Source organism: Podarcis vaucheri, assembly GCF_965113315.1.
Source record: "Podarcis vaucheri genome assembly, chromosome: 5".
NCBI classification, from domain to species: domain Eukaryota; kingdom Metazoa; phylum Chordata; class Lepidosauria; order Squamata; family Lacertidae; genus Podarcis; species Podarcis vaucheri.
The window spans coordinates 52,938,033-52,959,207 of NC_138763.1; the positions used below are offsets into that span (position 1 = coordinate 52,938,033).

At 40.5% G+C, this 21,175-nt stretch overlaps 1 protein-coding gene across 3 annotated transcripts in view; it reads left to right on the plus strand.

The window, feature by feature from the left end:
- Nucleotides 1–21,175, plus strand: part of ATRNL1 (attractin like 1) — a 524,570-nt gene that overhangs the window by 251,849 nt on the left and 251,546 nt on the right. For all 3 annotated transcript variants that reach the window (XM_082222558.1, XM_082222560.1, XM_082222559.1), the window contains exon 25: nt 10,197–10,258. In XM_082222558.1, coding sequence (XP_082078684.1) covers nt 10,197–10,258 — 62 coding nt within the window. The remainder of the gene's footprint in view (nt 1–10,196; nt 10,259–21,175) is intronic.

The window sequence follows — 21,175 nt, forward strand, 5'->3', positions numbered from 1 at the left end:
ACAGAACATGCATTTTGGCTCTGTGGGAGTGCATAATAATTTTATCCAGGAAGAAATTCAATTACAATTTTTGATGATACTGTAAGAAGTAATAATTTTATAGAGTTTAAGTATCCATATCAGCACTCTCCAGGCAGTTTACTTTGCATTGTGCCTGACCGTATCATATTAAATATGTCATCAGGGCTCAGTGATTAGTAACCCCTCTGCTAAAGTTTTACTGTCTTTTTTTGTTTTTCCTATTTATAATTTCTTAATTTATTAACAATGAAAAATGAAAGAATGTAATTAATGAATGTGAAAAGATTTTTTTTTTTGGCTGTCATAACTGGTGCTGGCAGAAACATGTATTTTAGTGCGGAGCAAATAAAATAAAAGCCTAATCATAGAGAAGTATTGGAAGGTTTAGAGCAAGCTTCCTCAACCTTGGCCCTCCAGATGTTTTTGGCCTACAACTCCCATGATCCCTAGCAAGCAGGACCAGCGGACAGGGATGCTGGGAATTATAGTCTCAAAACATCTGGAGGGCCGAGGTTGAGGAAGCCTGGTTTAGACTTTGCGTGGATTGGAGTTGTTTATTGTAAATCTGAAGTTTGAAATCTGGTTTATCATGCTTAACTTCCCTAAACTTGATTTGTGATCATGCCTGTGAGCATGTCTTTCACATGTATTATGGCCTGAACTACCATAGTATAGGACTATGAGACTGTGGGCAGGAAGCTGAAGGGTTTTGGGGCACAAGTGGGTTTCTTCATCACTCCTTCCTGCTGAAGGTTGTGGATCAGGAAGAGAGAGGAGAATACTGGAAGTAAATCACTGGCTGCACAGGTGTTGTTGTCATGACAGGTTTGGCTTCATAGAATCATAGAATTGTAGAGTTGAAAGGGACCACGAGGGTCATTTAGTCCACCCCCTGAAATGCAGACACCCTTTTGCTCAGTGTGGGGCTTGAACCCATGACCTTGAGATTAAGTGTCTCATGCCTTACTGACAAGGTCTCCACTTCCTTGAGGAAGGACTTCTGGTAAGAGATGGTGTGGCAGACATCAGAGCCAGACCAGTGTCCGGTGATGCAGTCAGAAATTCCACCAGAGTGCTGGAGCCTCTCTCTGATTAAACTACCAAGACAGCTAGCCAGAGCAGGGGGCAGGGGAGAGAATAAAATGAGCAGTTTCTGAGGGAGTTTCTTAAATTAGGGATAGAGAAGGAAAGAGCTGGAGTTTGACAGGGACAGAGATAGGACTTGATTTGAAATGTGAGGTAGGGATTAGGATAGGATTTGACTGAGGGAGAAATGGTTCAGATTTGAGTTGAACATCCACACTGAGGAGACTAACTATAGCACTACACTATAGCACTTACACTATATGTAAAGGAAATTTATACTTGTGAAGAGGTCCATGGCCTGGGGCATGGAAGGCTGATTCAGAGTACATGAGTAAAAATTGTAGGGGAGGGAAACAACAGTGACCTTACTGTGTGTTTCTGCTATAGACTTCCAAGCCAGACTGAAAATTTGGGTGATGCCTTCCTAGAGGAGATCACGAAACATTAAAAAAGAGGGATTTGGTATTGACCGAGGCTCTGAGATTACATCCACAAGCTCCTTCAGTAATCTATACAGCATTTATTCATTAATAGTGTTTTTGGTTGCCTTTTGATATGATGAAAATTCACATACTTACCTGTTTATGAAATAACTGAGGTTAAAATATTTTCATATGACTACCGTCGTATAATCAACTGGACTGTGATTATTGATTGCAGTAGTTTTCCTTGATAATATATTTGTGTATGTGTGTAATGAACAGTTCAAATGAATGCTGATACCATAAGTGAAAATTATTGTCATCATGCAGAATGTAAAACCTCCTTCAACAAATGGCTTTTTAATAATATAACTATGATAGAACTCTGTTGGAAATTGTTTATATTTTATCTGTATTTTATCTTCCCATTTAAAACTAGTACTCTGAAGAAACCCTACGGACTGAAATATATCTCTTAGATCATTGGTTTATGTAGCCCCAAATGGTCCCTCCTGTCTAATGACAGATCTTCAAAGCCTTAGGCAGAGGTCTTTTCTAGTTTTGCTGCCTGATACTGGTTTTTAACTGGGGGAATTTATTTCTGCAAGTCACGTGCGTTTCTTTGGCTGTTTTCATGAAGCTGTAAGCTAGAGCTTTCCAAACTGTGTGTCGTGACTCGTTAGTGTGCCAGCTGCAGTGTGTAGGTGTGTTGCGGGAATGTTCCCCACACTCCTCCCAGGGCTTGAAAGGAGTTAGCTTAATCCCTAGTTTGCTAGTAAAACTAAATTACTGTGTCGCGAAATGATGCATGTCTAAAAAGAGTGTCACTGATATTAAAAGTTTGGAAAGCTCTTCTGTAAGCCATAAACCATAGCTTACCACACACAAGCAAATCACTCACTTTTCATTCATGGCAAGAGGAAGAGAAGGAGCCGCCACTGGAGCTGAGCCGCACTCAGCTCTGTGCTTTGCCTCCATGTTTTTGGGGCATGGGGGAGGGCAAAAGGACTCAGCCCCCAGGAGCTGGCGCCCTTGGTCCCAGGTAAGCCCCTGGGCTTAATGATTTCATCCATGAGAAGTTAGTCTCTGCCTGGCACTGTGTTGCAACATCTATATGTTACCATAAAGCACCAATGCTGCAGCAAGCAAAGGCTCCAGCAGCTCAGTCAGCTGCTTGTGGCTGGAAAGCCAGACAGGATGTTTGTGGCTGTTGCCATGGAAACAAAGGGGCAGTCCATTCTGTACTGAGCACCGGATGTTAGCTCAGAGTGTGTGTCATATGACCTGTACTGGAAGTACATGGGTGGAGTTTCTTCTTGCTGTTGTCGAGTGCAGACATGTTTCTCTGTACTGATATGAGAGACAGAAATAAAAGATGTAAATAGTTTTCTGTCTGCTTCTTTCCCCTCCCTGGGGGACACCAAAGGGGAGAGAGGATGAACGGTGTGTTCCTCTCACACATCTGAGATGAATCGCCGGGACCTCGCCTGCTTATCAGCAGAGTGGAGACGCGGGGAGGTCGACAGGAATATCTGCCGGTGCCTACGCTGTGGCACATTCCTCTGACCCAGGCAGAATTCCAACAGTGGCAGCCTTCGGATGGTTGCTGTCCATCGGACATCTGGATGAGAGGTTGGTGAATTGTCCTCCTCTGCTCCATGGAAGCCTGAAGTGTGAGGCTGATTCTCTGCAGCCAGAAGCTGACCAGAAGAAGCTGACAGCCAAGCCGATACTCAAGGTATGAGACTTTTAAGGGCTTAAAGAGTGAATGCAGAATGATTCATTCTCTGCTTCACGGAGAGCGAGTGTGGGAAAAGCAGCTCCAACTTAGAAGAGGACTGCATACCAGGCATTCTTGTGGTTTCCTGTCCGAGGAAAGGAATGCGCTGTTGCTAAGCAACGTCCTTCAGAAGGCTGTGCCTCAGAGAGGAGAAATGGAAAGTTACTCGAGAGGGCTGGACAGTCAGACTATGCTTCAGAGAGGCGTAAACAAAGTCTGTTATGACTAGGTCCTCACGAACTGCTGGAAGGGACTTTCCAACGCAGCCAGTGTCAGAGTTGCCAGGTGTCAAGAGTGTAAACAAGCCAGCTATTGGATTTTAGAGGCTTGTGTTTTTAGAGTCAATGCAAGGACTCAAAATGGATGCCAAGAAGGGGGGAGGCTTGCCTTCTCCACCCCTCCTGACCAATGACAATTATTCATCTTGGTCTGTAAAGATGAAGGCCCTGCTGCAGAATCAGAGACTGTTTGGGGTGATTGAGAATCCCATCCCAGCAGCACCAACGCGTGCTTGGGAGTCACAGAATGTGAAGGCTAGGACTGCTATAATTCTGTGTGTGTCAGACTCGCAGCTTGTGCATATACAGCATTTGGAATTTGCGCAAGAGGTTTGGAACACGCTGCGTGCAACGCATCAGAGAGATGCTGGTTCTTCAGCATTGCTGTATTTTGAGAAGTTGACCAATCTGAGATTAGCGCCTGATGGAGATGTTCAAGCGCACCTGACAGAGATGAAGTATCTGCGTCAACAGATGGTGGAACGCAATTTCCGTCTTCAGGAGGAAGTGTTTTGCTTCATGATGATAAACAGCCTTAATCGCACCTACAAGGTTGTTGCCAGTCAGCTTGGTTCGCTACCTGCTCAGGATCTAACCGCGGAAAGAGTGTCTGCCGTGGTCCAGAATGAACACGACAGACTTGCTGCACTGGAAGTGAAGGACAGGGGGAGGGTAGAACAGAGTTCAAATCTTCCCACTGCTGAATCTACTGGAGAGCATGCCGTAGCATTGAGTGCCGTCCGATGCTACAATTGTGGACAGACTGGGCATCTACAGCGGAACTGTAAGAAGCCACGACAGTCAAAAGGAGCCAAGAACAGCTCTACGAAGCCTGAGGCGTCAAGCAAAAGCCGTACCAAGTGCCAGGTGAAACCTGCAAAGGCTATGATGGCGAAAGGAACCACGCCAGATGTTGGGAACGCATTCATAATCGATACGGGCGCCACGAAGCATCTCTGCCCACACAGAGAACTGTTTTCGACGTTGAAGAAGCAAAGCTTCACTGTGAAACAAGCCAACGGTCAAGAACTGGAAGCGACCGGAATTGGAACTGTGTATCTTGAGAGTCTGAACTTGACTATAAGCGATGTTTACCTGGTTCCAGAACTGAGATTTAATTTGCTGAGTGTGTCGCAGATTGCGAAGAAGGGACTAAAACTGTACTATGATGCTAAAAGGTGCAAGATCTACAAAGATGGAGAACTGTTTCTTACTGCTAAAGAGAAAGATGGACTGTATTTGTTGACTTTTGATCAAAGTGATTACATGAAATGTAATACTTCTGATTCTAACGAAATTTCTCTTGCAGGTGTGACCAGTGTGAACACCAAGAAGGTGGCTACGAAGGTCCACAGAGCTTTTCAGCGGGTGTATGCTGATGTGATTGGTCCTTTAGAACCATCTAGAGGCGGTGCAAAATATTACCTTGTGTGTGTTGACTGTTACACTAATTATTCTTGGGTTTATATGATGAAAAAACCGCAGGAAACTTTAGAAAAGTTTCAGGAGTTTTGTGACAAGGTTAAAAGTATGCATGATGCTAACATTGATTGTCTTTTCACAGATGACAAGCCAGTTTTTCTTTTACAGGATTTCCAGAGGTTCCTGGATGAGAAAGGGATAAGGCACAAACTTGCTACTTCCGAAGAAGCGTGGAAGAAATGTGTCTGTGTTAGGGTGAACAAAGAATTGCAAAAGGGGATGCATGCGCAATTGCTAAGTTCACATTTACCACATGATTATTGGGCTGAATCTTTAGCGTCCTATCTTCATGTGTGGTTGAGAAAAGTCTCAACAGAGTTGGGATGTTCTCCTTTTGAGAAGCTGTTTAATAGAAAACCTTCTGTTGCCTATTTTAAGGTTTTCGGGTCTCATGTGAGAACAGAAGCTCCAAGTGGGGTAAAGAATGCCAGAGGCATCTTTGTGGGTTATGAAAAAGGTCTCTACAGAGTAATTTTGTCTGAATCTGGTCAGGTGATTCTCACAAAGTTTCTAGAGAGTGCTCCTGAACGGGAGAGAGTGATTGTTCAAACTTTTTCCACAAATGATTCTGATGATGATGATGATGAGTTTGATCTTATTGAGTTCAGTGGTACTGATGATGAAGACACTGATAGCTCAGACAGCTCAGTTGTCACAGTCATTGAGAGGAAATCTCAAATAATGACTAGACCCTCAGAAGAGGAGGATGCACCACTGATTAAGCTTAGTACTGGTTCTCCAGAGTGTTCAGAGGCTGAACCAGAAAGCAGAGAAGAGCAGCAGCTCTTACGTAGGTCTGAGAGAGCAACGAAGGGTGTACCACCCAAGAGGTATTCAAAGGAGTTTGCTAACCTTGCATATGTTGCTGTTGTAAACGATCAAGGACAAATTGAAGCTGTGTCTGAGTCAGAGACAAAGGCACAACAGAGAGTTGTTAACCAAAGTAATGTGAAGTCACACAACCAGAGAGGTACATTGGTAAAACCAGTGGCGGGTAGTTCCAAGGGTGGAACTGAAACAACAGGGGAATGTTATAAGTATAACAACTGTTTGTTTTCTTCTCTGGATGACGCTTTGCTCGCAGCACGCATTGATACTTTAGGGGGAGTATGTTACCATAAAGCACCAATGCTGCAGCAAGCAAAGGCTCCAGCAGCTCAGTCAGCTGCTTGTGGCTGGAAAGCCAGACAGGATGTTTGTGGCTGTTGCCATGGAAACAAAGGGGCAGTCCATTCTGTACTGAGCACCGGATGTTAGCTCAGAGTGTGTGTCATATGACCTGTACTGGAAGTACATGGGTGGAGTTTCTTCTTGCTGTTGTCGAGTGCAGACATGTTTCTCTGTACTGATATGAGAGACAGAAATAAAAGATGTAAATAGTTTTCTGTCTGCTTCTTTCCCCTCCCTGGGGGACACCAAAGGGGAGAGAGGATGAACGGTGTGTTCCTCTCACACATCTGAGATGAATCGCCGGGACCTCGCCTGCTTATCAGCAGAGTGGAGACGCGGGGAGGTCGACAGGAATATCTGCCGGTGCCTACGCTGTGGCACATTCCTCTGACCCAGGCAGAATTCCAACACTAACATCCCGTGATACTATTATCTGTGGAAAGTGAAATTATGAAGAATTAAATGTATTCAGTACTTGAATTAACAATAATTTCCAGAGGTTTTCTCTATAGGGCACATGAGTTGGGAGACAGGAGAAAAGACTTAAAGCCCCATCCACTCACTTTCCCTCTCCCTCCTGCCCCCATCCATTATTCTTATCTGTTGTGTCATTCAGACTGCAAAACTGAGAACAGGTATTATTTTATTGTTACTCTGTGTAAAAAATAAACTAGGAGCCTTTTTTTGACTGAAGAGTGGGGAATAATGCTTCAATTAAATAAATAATCAAGCCACTTTCATTAGGAAAAAAGTTGAGGTGCAGAAGCCGATGCAGTATTTAATAATCCCCCCCCCATTGCTGTGCACAAAATGTGATGCTAAGAAGGTACGCAAGGAAATATGGTGGCAATGCAGGAAAAGAAACAGATTAGGATTAGAATATTTGGTTGTGGTGCAACAAGGAAGTAAATTATTCCATGACTATCACCTTTAAGTGGAGATATGCTCATGTAAGCAACTTGTGCAGTACTTTTTTGCAAAGTAATTGAAAACAGAATTACTGAAAGTTCTGCATATATACTACAAAACACTGAACCAGGTTGACTCTAGGGATATCATTAGCTGCTGCAGTTTTATTTTTATTTTTTAAATGTTAAATATGTATTGAAAATAGTTTTTTTAAAAAACAAAACAAAACACCTAAGGATGTGTTGCAAAGAGCTATTTTGAACCTTCCAAGAGACCTACATTCAACCATGGTTTGGCAATCTGTAATTGCCAACTGTCTGTTAAATCCAGTCTGCAGCAAGAAGAGTAGAGCACTATTTTTTGAAAATGGCTCTGTGCATTCAGATGAACCTGGGAGCAGAACTTGCCTGTATTGCCATTTGCATGCATGCCTATTGTTCCTCATCTAGCAAGAAAGCTATATGTAGAAGCCTCTTTTCATGCATTGGATTGAAATATCTTACAAGCTTCTTGTATCCCATTTTTTAAAATGTAGTGATCAAAGACAAATGTCAGGTTCAAGATTTCAGTGTTCAATGATGTAAGCTGGGACGGGAGGAGATGGCCAGGGTAATGGGGTGTGTGATATCACAGAAGAAAAAATGTGTCCTTTCACAAAATCAGAGGTTTTGAGGAAGTGGGGGCTTCATGCGGTGCTGGTTGGGAGAGACTACACTGAGAAACTGGGGAACATGAGTGGCTGCTGCTTGGTAACCAAGATTGCTGAAGTTATGAGATGAGCAACAAGAAACACTATTGGAATACTTACAGATGTAAAAGATAGAGGCGGGTTTGCCCTCCCAGACCTTAAATTGTATTACGAATCTGCTTGTTTGGTATGGATCAGGGACTGGATGAGATTGGACAAGCAAGAGGCATTAGAACTAGAAGGACATGACAACAGATTTGGTTGGGAAGATTCATAGAAGCTTTTGCAGCCATATAATCAGGAAATCATTAATGAGAGTATGGGAGAGATATAAAGACTTATTGGAACAAAAGACTCCGTGGTGGCTTTCACCACATGAAGCATTACTGCTCAAACCACTTGGAAAGAAAGGAAAATGGCTCACATATGTTGATTTATTAAAGGACCATGATGGAAAATGGAAATTAAGGGATTATGGTGAGATCAAAGACCACTTTCAGAGTTGGTTGCATTATCGACAACTACATGAAACATATAAAGAAGACTGTAAGAAAGGATTTAGTTATACTAGATCTAGGTTTCAAACAGAAGTGATTGAAGGGAAAGTGAAACTACTGAAGGCCGCATATAGCATACTATTAGAATGGGAGACGAAAGATGAAGAGGTAAAATCAGTTATGATTCAATGGGCACAAGATGTAGGTCACAACATTATGATGGAAGATTGGGTTAAATTATGGAAAACTGACTTAAAATTTACAGATTGTTCCCTATTGAAGGAGAATTACATGAAGATGATGTACAGATGGTACACAACACCAGTGCAATTAGGGAAAATGTACAAACTAGTTCAAATAGATGTTGAAAGTGTAAGGAAAAGGAGGGAACATTTTATCATAGGTGGTGGGATTGTAAAGTAACTAAAAATTTTTGGCAAATGATATACAATGAATTGAAGAAAAAGTTCCATTTAACATTTGTTTAAAAATCCGAGGCATTTTTGTTGGGGATTGTAGGGAAAGACCTGCCAAAAAAGTTGAAAAACATCTTCATGTATGCGACAACGGCTGCGAGAGTTCTGGTAGCACAAGGATGGAAGACTGAAGAAACTCCAACTAAAGAATCATGGCAAGAAAAATTGATGGACTATGCAGAACTGGCAAAACAGACACATAAACTATGAAATAAGGATATATGTGACTTTAAGGATGAATGGGAACCTTTCACAAAGTATTTGAAGATGCAACAAAGCGAACTGGACTCCTTGGCAGGTTTTGAATAAACATTCACATTTTTTTTACTGATAATAATAAGCTAAACAGTTGGAGGATCTATACATGGAGGATGTAACATGCAGAAAATAGCATTATTGGAGAAACCAAAGACTGAAACTGAGGGAAGTCGGGGGTGGGGTGGGGTTTATGGGGGGAGGAAAAATGGGGGGGAATAAGGATATGTTTTTGGAAAATATGTTTTGTTATAATTTTGAATAAAATTTATTAAAAGGGGGGGGGGAGAAAAGAAAAAAGAAACACTCCTGGAATGTAATGTTCTGAACTTCCTGCATCAAAACCCAGGTTGTAAATATGTGTAAAATAAACCATATTTCTTAAAGACACTAGTCTCCAGTGTGTCTCATTCCAAAGGAACAAAAACCCTGGTTAAGTGCGAAGACCCCTGGCATTTTGCTATTGCTTTGCAGAATTAGGGTGGCGTGTAACAATATATTTGTTTTTTTCTGAAATATTTTATTTGTTTTGTACTAATTTAACAATCTTAATTAACCAGCATAAAATACATTTTGTGTTTTGTCACCAATATTCCCTCTTTCCCTGCCATAATTATAAACCCCTTACCCTTGAATTATTTCCCCAAATATCCCTCCAAATTGAGGCAATAACAAAAGACTAGCCCTCATATTATTCCTAAGTAAGTGTGCAAAGGATTGTAGCCTTAATATTATAACATATAGCTATTAAAATTATGTTCTTACCCAAGTCAAATACTGTACAGTATATTGAATTGGGCCTAGGATCATATATAATACATTCATGTTTCCAGTCTATCCAGCTCTTAATCTGGAGTTAAGATATTAGGCAGGACAAGTTTGTTTGTTTGATAAAATGTGTACACCACTTGATTGTAAAAAAAAACCAACCCTCTCAAAATGGTTAGACTTCATGGATTGGTAATATAATTTGCTTACATAATGTAGGCCTTAGAAAATGATGTGTATTATCAACAACAGGTTGACTTCAGCCATTCTGCTTTCATTTAACCAACTAGACAGAACACCTTTGTCTAAAGCAGCCTCAGTAAAAAATGACCATGTTTCCCCCCCACTTTCTTTCTCTTTTCAGATCGCATTTTCACAACACAATACCATCATGGACCTGGTACAGTTTTTTGTTACCTTCTTCAGGTAAATTTTCCACTCAACAATTCTACAATTGATATATGCAAAGTTACGTGATGTTCAAACTTGGATATTTTACCCCTTTTGTATAATTCTTAAAAACATCATAGACCACACAGTCTGCATTATGCAGGTACTGAAGTACCACAGCTCCCCCCCCCCCTCTTTTTGGTGATTTGACTTGTGAATAGTCACACTCGCATTCTGACGGCTGTCTTCCCATATTTAAGGTTAAGTATTTTTTCTAACATGTGAAACTGGAATCATAACAAGTATGTATTACATGGCTCGCTTCTTGATTATCTCAGACTTTTCTTTGCTTGTGATGCTCTTATTTGGGTTTGATTGCAAGCTTTTTTTTTCCTGAATAGTGAGCCTTTTATTTGCAGATAGTAAATTTTGGCTGTTTCCAGTTTCATTTTGGGGAGCCAAACCAGTTGAGGGAGGGAGCTTACAGTTGTGGCTGAGAGCTGCTTGGTTTGTCTTTCTCTTCTTCTCTTAATAGCTATTAAAGCCCTGACTTTGCTGGCAGCTTTTGCAGCAGAGCAGCAAGAGGACTTGAACTGTTGCTACTCCCAATTCTTCCTCTCCCCCCTCTGCAATTGTAACCTCCTTCCACTGCCCCAAATCATTTCTCCCTTTTTTCTGTTTTGATGAACCAATGAGTAATGATAAACCATTACTATGATTGGTGCTAATATATTTTAACCATGATGAAGTCATGTGGGGGGAATTAGTATGAGAGAGCAGGTAAGCACCTAGTGCAGCAGCTTACTCTAGACCTCTTAACCATAGATTGTGATCTGCACCAGTCCAATGAGCCCTTTTAATCTGCTTTGGTTCTGTTTTGTGTGTATATATATATATATATATATGCAGGTTTTGGTGTCTTCGGGTGTCTTCCCGTGTAAGAGTCGGGGTGTCTGGGCGACGTTTCGACGAGGTCTCACTCGTCATCTTCAGGCTGGTGCTTTTGGCTTCTTGTTACTAGTCTTCTCTCTGATATGCTAGTTTTATGCAGGCAAGTAGTTTTTCTTTTTCGCCAGAAAGCATCCAAGCATGCAATTCCCCACCTGCTGTGGTGCATTCCAAGCACAGATCTAGTCTGCTTGTTGCTCTTCTTTTCTGTCTGAACTAGGCCTGTGACTCAGCTCTGCACCAGATCACTCACATTAAATGTGAGTGATCTGGTGCAGAGCTGAGTCACAGGCCTAGTTCAGACAGAAAAGAAGAGCAACAAGCAGACTAGATCTGTGCTTGGAATGCACCACAGCAGGTGGGGAATTGCATGCTTGGATGCTTTCTGGCGAAAAAGAAAAACTACTTGCCTGCATAAAACTAGCATATCAGAGAGAAGACTAGTAACAAGAAGCCGAAAGCACCAGCCTGAAGATGACGAGTGAGACCTCGTCGAAACGTCGCCCAGACACCCCGACTCTTACACGGGAAGACACCCGAAGACACCAAAACCTGCATTCCTGTACCCGTGAAAATCTACGAAAGCATATATATATATATATATATGCTTTCGTAGATTTTCACGGGTACAGGAATGCAGGTTTTGGTGTCTTCGGGTGTCTTCCCGTGTAAGAGTCGGGGTGTCTGTGCGACGTTTCGACGAGGTCTCACTCGTCATCTTCAGGCTGGTGCTTTCGGCTTCTTGTAGAAGCCGAAAGCACCAGCCTGAAGATGACGAGTGAGACCTCGTCGAAACGTCGCACAGACACCCCGACTCTTACACGGGAAGACACCCGAAGACACCAAAACCTGCATATATATATATATATATATATATATATATATATATATATACACACACACACACACACCTACATCCAATATATGTGTGAGTAAATCTTATTTCACAGTTCATTTTGGGAACAAAGAAGGGATTGCAGATAATGGATAATAATCATCTAAGACACACTTAAACTACTTGTCTATTGATTTAAATGGGTCCATTCTGAAGTATGAGCAATACTGAATGCCACCATTTAGCGTCAAAGACTGTATGACAAGTATAAACCCTTGGCTATTAAGTTTTCACTAATAACTTTTTATTTTCCATATCATGTATTTTCAAATAGAGTGAAAATACTACAGTAACTCCAAAATGCATTTCAATTTGGTTTAAAGGTTCATTTATGTTTTAGAGTTTACATTACGAACAATTACACATGTCACTTGTCCAGAGTAAGTGGAATTTATAGCCTCAGTTGTGCAAATGTCCTTGACATTTTATTCCACATGGAAAGCCCTTTCATTAAACACTCCATCCCCCTTTGACTCACAGCTCTCCTATCCCAATCAATGAAATGGTGGAGCAAAAAAGGGGGTTCTGTAATTCTTTTTAGCTTGATTCTTGGCAATGGCTTAACAGATTTACATTCTACCGTTTGTGAGTCTCTGGGACAGATATTTATTATTAATGCATCTGTGAGTATGATGGAAATAAGTGTTTTGACAGTTAATAAGTTGGCTTAATGTAACTAATAAAGCTGTTTCCTTAAAACAAAACAGAAACACTTGTGTATATTAGCTTTCTCATACATTTTTTTGAGAGTGGGGGCTTGATACACAGAGCCTGAAATCCTGTTGTTTGTCGTCCATTTTCTCATAGCAGTCTTACTTGGGAATGAGCAATTAACTTTTTTTTGCTTGGAATGCCAAGATAGCTTGCCTCCCTCAGGTATCCCCTGGAGCTCCTTTAGAGGTGCATTTTCTCTGCAGCTGTGTAGGAATGGTTCCCTACCAGCATCTTTTGTATACTGTGTTCTTTTATGACTTGCAACAGGGATCTTATATTGGCTTGTGTATATTTTCTTTGTTCTTCCTTACAGCTTTGAGGAAATAATGTTTAAATAAGTTATAGAATTTGAAGCTGCTTCTTCCTTTTGCTTAGGACAGGCCCAAGGCTGCCCAGTGTGAATTATGAGATTGTGCCCACCCCACTTTATTCCATGTACAAAATCAAACTAGACTAGCAGTTGAATGTTACAGATAGGTAGCCGTGTTGGTCTGCCATAGTCAAAATAAAAAAATTCCTTCCAGTAGCACCTTAAAGACCAACTAAGTTAGTTCTTGGTATGAGCTTGCATGCACACGAAAGCTCATACCAAGAACTAACTTAGTTGGTCTTTAAGGTGCTACTGGAAGGAATTTTTTTATTTTAGCAGTTGAATGTTACTTCAACTCTGCTAATACACTGCTTAGGGGACATGGGGCAGGCCATGGTGTGCGCACACAGTTCTGTCTTTCAACACCTCTCCTGCTCCTCACATCCCAGCAACTATTGCCTGAGGCAGCCACCTCACTCTGCCTAATGGTTGGGCCAGCCCTGTACAGACTCTTCACTGTAGTTATTTGTTGCTTTTAATGTAATGCACCTATCTCCCATACTGATCTTCTTGGACCTGGGTGGCATTAGCACTGTCTAGGGATCCAAGACAGGAACTTTACTTTCTTTATAGAAATGCTTTGAATTATATTGGTCCAAGTGCTTGCTTGACTTGTGTGCTGCCTGTAGCCTTATATTGGCTTCACTACTGTTCCCTTTCCCCATGGAGGTGGAAACATCTAGGGGTCCTGGTCTGAGCCAGATGCTTTAAAACACTGGCTGAATTTGCCACATGGCTAAATTTACCACTTTTCCCCTTCCTGTGTTATTACTTTTGTCATTTTATTTCATTTCATGGTGTGTGCATTTTCTAATTAGCTAAATAATTAATTGTAGATTTCTAATTAATTAATTGTAGATGGATTACAAAATTAATTGTAGAATGATAAATACTTAATCCTAGATTGCCTACCTGATTAACCTGGGTTTGCTAATAGATTAACTCCCCCTGCCGCGCAACAATCAGTTGACCCCAGCCCTTATTTCTTATCTCCACAATCAGATGCAGCATTTAAATGACCTTTCCTTGCCTCCATTAATGTCAGTGGTTAGCCCCTAAGAAACTGCAACCACAGGCTATAGGCCAGATCAGAGTAGAGGCAGTGGCAAGATATTTTAATGGCTCCTTTCCCCCTGCCAATTCTCCAACTGCCATATTAGGTTCCCGTGAATCATGCCACTCCAGACTCTATTATTAGACACAGGGGACAACATCTGGTAGCCATTTGAGTGTGGCAGCCTAAAACATACAACACCTAGTTGTCATTTTGAGTGCATTGTTTACTTCTAGTTGCCATTTCTAAAAGAGAGGATTAATTAAATAAATTGAATTGTATTCAAAAAAATTAAAATGAAACAAAATAAATAAATTAGAACAAATAAAATAATATTGTTGCAGAACCCAAAATCATAACATTTAATCATAGCAGAGAGTTCAGCCCCTGACACAAACTTTGCCATGGTGATTGCAGCTGCCCAGAGAACTACTGTTAACCCTTAAAGAAGCTTTGCAGGTGGACACCTCCAAGGCATCGCTGTCAATCTTTCCCTTTTCTTGCGAGGAATCCTATTCAGAATAAGGGAATTTCCCTTTAAAAAAGGGAAAAGTTGACAGCTATGCTCCAAGGAGATTCAAGCTTTGATTTCATCTGTAGTTCCAGCCCTGCAGTCTGCACCTCCTCAACAGCCACAGCTGCAATAGAACCATCCATCTGCTGAAGCGCAAATGGTTTCTAGGGCAGAGACCAGAAGGTGCATCAACCTAAAAATGGTACAAATCTTGTCATGTCGTGCTGCTGTTGGAATAGCCAGTGCAATGAGCAATCCTCTGCATCAGACTCTTCGCTCCATTCATCTTCAAAATAAAAAAATTCCTTCCAGTAGCACCTTAAAGACCAACTAAGTTAGTTCTTGGTATGAGCTTTCGTGTGCATGCACACTTCTTCAGATACACTGAAACAGAAGTTGCCAGATCCTTCTATATAGTGAGAAGGTGGGGAGGGGTATTACTCAGAAGGGTGGTGGGAATGGGAGATTGGCAGATAGCTGAGATGAGCCTGTTGACGACTCTTAACGACTGCAATAGGTCTTACAGGAAAAGGCAAGGGGTGAGAAGGTGAAATGGAGCGAAGAGTCTGATGCAGAGGATTGCTCATTGCACTGGCTATTCCAACAGCAGCACGACATGACATTGCTGTGCAAGGTCACCCAGCAGACATTTCTGTACTACCTAGCTCAAGGAGTGCTTTGGTGGCGTGAGAAATAAACATGAAGTGAGAATCCATATCAGCCCACCCCATCTTTAGGAAAAGGTTCAAGGCCAAATGGCTATAAAATTGCAAAGCTGTGACATGCACAAACAATTACTACATCCTGAACCAAGCGATAATGGACAAGCTAAAGTTCCAAGTTATAGATGGCCCCATTGTGGCTCTTCTGCCTAAGACAATGAATCTCAAAGACTTGGATGTGCAACAGAGTGTAAGCTGGGTGTGGAGTTGAGAAGGTTACATTAAACAACAGGCTTGTTCCTTAAAACATCATGTCCTTCATCAACCTTTGCCCTCTCAACTCTCCTATGGCTAGATGACTTCTAGACGACCCTCAGCAGGATCCTGACAGGCTACTAAAATGTATGTTGGAGATCATGAGCATGACTTTTGGGCAAAGCCACACCCCAGCACCTCTGAGTCAAAAATGAAGCATATGACATAAATTATTGAATTCAAATGCTGTTTTTGAAGAAACAAACACCAGCACCAACCAAATAAACAAATACATTAAAGCATTTAATGTGTTGAGGAACAGGTACTCATGGTTGCATGCAGTTTGTTTTTTAACAGTTCAGACTTCCAATAACGAAAGTATTATTTCTGTAAAACTAAAAGAATAATTTGACAGCAGGACGTCAGAGCATATTTCCGTACTGTGGCTTAGTCCTGGAAATATGAAATAATAACCTTTTACCATGTGTAGTGTAGCTTTCACCACTGACAAGTTACAACCAGTTTCCATATCCTGGATTAAGAATAACATCTGGCACTAATCCTTTGAATAATGATCCATATGATTGTCCACTTTAAAGCGCCAGATATGGCAGCAAGGAGCAATCTCTCTCTCTCTCTCTCTCTCTCTCTCTCTCTCTCTCTCTCTCTCACACACACACACACACACACACACACACACACAGCTTTTGGTGCAGATAGAGGGATGGTGTTAAGAGAGAAGGAGGTTACTTCAGACATGCACAGAGAAAGTGGACATGCTGCAGACAGGGGGAAAAGGGGGAAGTTACATAGAAAGGAGAAGAGTAAGATAGTTGACAAAGGGCCATAGGACCATGAAGACCTGCTGAGTTTCTGCCTGTTGCCATTACTGCCAAACCTATTGTGATTTTCCTCCTTAGGTAGTAGCAGGTTAGGTGTTTGACTGGTGATGGGAGGAGCCTGAATTCCAACTCCTCTGCAGTTACTGGAAATCAGATGGCTTGGATCACAGGCAGAGAAGCTGTGAACAGGCAGGCCTGCAAGTGGCAGATTTGAGCCATGAGTATCATGGGAACTGGGCTTGTACATTCACTATAAAATAGACAATGGGGGAAGTTTGAAGAATACCTTTATTTTGAAGTGCTTTTATTATAAAATCAATTTGTTCATGTCATCCAATAAAAATACATTACACAGTGTGAACATGTTGATTTTATAATAAAAGGGTTTGCATAAAATGGCAATACGAGCTGGTTAATATGTATGAATTGTAGTAGCATAGAGAGGAAAAGCAGTAAAGCTCAAAATGTGTCAGGGCATTTTCTGAAATGAAAAGGCTACAGGATCTTGGAATTTATTCGTCTTTGTTCATGAGCTAGTATGTAGCTTTTGAGTTTCTTGGTTGAATTTAGGATCAGCCTTCTAATGTTCATACTGCAGCTCAGGCATGACTTTAATGTCCATATAGAGGTCTAGTTTACAATGGCACGACTGCATAGCTTTCTGATTACATTTTATATTCATAAATCAATTTAAGTGAAAACAACCTACAATCAGACTCTAAAGGACAGTTTGGAAAGAACAACAGGTAACAAAATGCAGAAAGAAATCTAAGGCTGCAGTCCACATACTGTCTACTCATGTGCAGTCATAATGTAGCCGCATAGATTTCAGTGGAAATACAGTGGAAATTTGCTGCATAAAGTAGGCTGTGAGCTGTGACCAAATAGTCTGATTTAATTGGTAGCTGATATAAAATATGATAGCTGATACAGAATAACACTGGACAGTTGCGCCTACTATTGCATCCTGTTCCTGGAAGCAGAGATATCTAGAGGTGAAACCCTTAAATACTCACCAGAGCCAAGGTAGTGAAACCAGCTGTGGAATGGTTGAAACTTGGGAGCTCAATTCTGTTGACTCCATGAGCAGGGTATGGGGCATAGGCTTGGGCACTAGCATAGCCAGGTGTCAAAATAGAAGATGAACAGCTTTCCCTCCCTTTTAAGCTTCTTGTAGGTTATCCAAGCGTAAATTATTGCATGTACTTCTTCTGATATGGAAATTAATAGCCATATGTATTGTGAAAGGCATACTAAATGTATCATGTGAAGGACAGGGGTGCATTTCTGTTTAACATCTTGTCCTTTGGGGAAAGAACACATTGCATGCACTAGCTTCCTGAAGCATTTATGTGGAATAAAATAGACATTCATGCATCCAGTCTCACATTATGTTTTAAATCAACTTCATTTCTTTGAAGAAATATAAAATATTTTATCCTTCAGCATAGGCGCAGAATGTAAAATATGAAAGTCTTTTCCAGGAGTAACAGAAACAGAATCACGCTTAACGGGTCAGAAGTTTTATTTATCCTATAAAGATCTATTTCCGTTTTTAAAAAAAATTAAACCACCCTGACTATAAATCTTTTTTATTTCTCCTTTGAAATAGATGAAAGGAGGTACTGCAGAGTTACTAGAGTTCAAATCTAGAACTTTATTAGGCCATATACTATAAGATGTTTACAGAGTATTTGCTTTCATTTGACAGCATGTTGTTAAATTGTGAGAGCTTTGTCACTGTATTTTAAGCACATGCTGTCAATTAAGCTTTTTCTGGCATATGATGCATCCTTTATCTCACATGGGATTAAGTACCAAAATCTATTCAGATTATGCATGATTTTCATGTGTTTGACATGATAGAGAATTTGGTAACATAAATATGTCAAATCCAGTTGAATTTCTAAAGAGTAAAATCCACTGATTAGTCCTTCCAGTCATCTTTATGTACAACTACTCACCAAGAAGGTCATGGCTACCAGTTATTCTCTGTAGAGGGAATGTGCTTTAGGTAGTCTCATGGGTCATCCAAGTACCAAAATGGCTCCAGGTTTGAATATATGGAGCACAATCCGTGCCCTCAAACTAAGGACCAGTGGCCTTTCTATGGTAGAATGGTAGATTTATCCACCTTGCCGAGTTTTGGGTGACATTTAGTTGGGTTGAAACAAGTTGGTTTATAGGATGAAGTTACCTGCAATAACTGGTTTTGAATGATATTACTAATCTTGTCAGCTGTGGACATCCGTCCATTGTCAGCTCTTACTGTGTTACGGTGGAATGAATACAAACAAGTATAATTGCTAGGCACAATTTATAGGGAGTAAAGTGGCTAAGTGAGTGGCACTGTTCACAGAAGTATAAGCAATGGATATAAATAGACTTATATCTTCTATGCAAAACAGCACTGTTCTCTGTATGGTGTGTTTGAAATGAATTTGGGTTCTGCTACTTAATTTGAGAATTCCACTTCAGAAGCAAAACCACACATTATCATTTAAATGGCTTTTGATTGCGCTTGCATTTTAATAGTTTATTTTATTTTATATAACCCATGTTTGAACTTTGCTTACATTTCTGGCTAAAAAGTGGTGTTTTAATGCCAGTAAAGAGGAAGGAGTTGCAAGTGAGCTAATTCTTTATAGATAGTCCACCTGAGTATGGTTATATTAGCATAGTAATAATATGCAGAGATAGTAGCAGTTTCTTGAAGATACTAAATAGCATAGAGCACTGAGCTGCCTTACAAACCACTCCTCCTATATCCCCTACTGAAATCAGTCCTCCAGGAAGAACTGGAGCCACATAACGTGCTGTCATGGCCCCAAACAGCCAAACTGTCTAGCCATATTCATTTTTTCCAGTTAGTTCTTGATTTCTTGCTTTGGCATGAAGGTTTATAGCTAGATATCCACTGACATCTCTTGAGCTCTGCTTAGATGAACAACTTCAGATGCCATGTCACTGTACCCTCTTTTCTTCACACTGTTGAATCGTACAAGTTGTGAAGAGGTGATTGCTCAGCTTCAACTGACATCCTGTTCTGTGATACTCATGCCTTGCAAATCATATTTTCAAAATAAGTGAAATAATGTGGCATAGTTCATAGGAAATCAACCACTAAAATAATTCTTGATGAGCAAAATATCAATCACACCTTATTATTCTAGTTGGCTCCACAAAGTGCAGGAATCCTGTTCACATGTATATCTGATTTGCTTCCCCAATTAAATATGTTGCTGAAGTCTGTAATTACTTGATTTGAATATGAATTTGTCTGCCTACAATGCTCACATATATTATGAGTTGAGTGCCATTTCCTCAAGGAGATAATCTCCAACCTGGAATAGTAAATGAAATTCTGCACATGTATAATTAACATTAAAGCTGAACAAACTGCTTGGTAGGTGCATGAAAAAAACTTAATATATTAACCTCTTAATCTAAAGGAAGAACTTTGTTTACTGTTTTGAAGTATATGTGACCATAGAAACTAGTTAAGCAGCATTTTGTTTGGCAAGTATCTTCTTTATTTAGGTTGATCAATTATTTTGATTATTTCTTGTAAACTTTGTAAAAGTGGGCTGTTGTCTTTAATTCATCTCTTTCTAAGTAACTTTCCATCATGGCTTGTGCTGTAAAATGGGTGCCAGGGAGATGAAATCAAACTACTATTCCTGAGAGGAAAAATAATATTGCCTCTCAACATGCATGTGCAAACATCATAAGCTAGAGAGAACTCTCAGCAAACATTAATTTTTCACCCCAAGAGTCATCTGAAATTTTCATATATAAAGAGCCAGTTCTAAATTGAAGAACGGAGAATTTGCCTTCCGCTATTCCTAGTGCCATTGTCTGTTGGAAAATTCAGGACAGACTATAAGAAGTAGTTCTTCACACAATGCATAAACTTTGGAATTTGCTACTGTAAGATATAGTTAATGTTTGTCAGTTTACCTTTTTCATTCCATCGCAGAAAAAAACCTCTGCAGATTGATTTGTTGATTTGCAGTAGATCTTACATATTTTCTAGTTGAAAATATTGACAGGCCTGTTTCCTGTTCTTGTGCTGTGCAAGATGCATACTGTTGAACTCTCTTAGAATTTATACACAAGATTGAATGAGATGCTAAAAAATGATTCAATTCCTCGATCAGAATTAAGTATTGTTTTCTTTAAGCAGAAAGTCAAATTTGAGAAATTCCAACATGCATCGAGGAAGAGCAACATATCCATGATGTCAGATTCCTCCATTTCAATCTTGCTGAGCTGTACCTTTGTGGTGTTTTTTGGCAAATCATGGTCTCAACTACACTTTCATATGTATGATTAAATGGCAAGGAGTGATTTTTGTCTGTGACACTGCTGCCAATATGTTGGCTTTGCCAGATTTAAAACTGAACAACCCACAATGACATAATCCTGGTAGACCTAGGTCTGAGTTGAATCTACACATATGGCCAGATTTATTTGGATGTCAAAAGAGACAGTCTCAGAAATTGCAAGGCCTCCTCCTGCTGACTTCAAGGAAGGGAGATGGTGTAGTCTCAATGATTAACACAGTAACAAAGTCACAGTAACTACATATGTGCTTCATATCACCATTCTGTTTGTCCTTGTCCTGAGCCACCTGGTGGCAAGTCCCTCTGGAGTGCACAATCCCACAGTAGATACTAGTGCACAGTCCGGCAGGGCA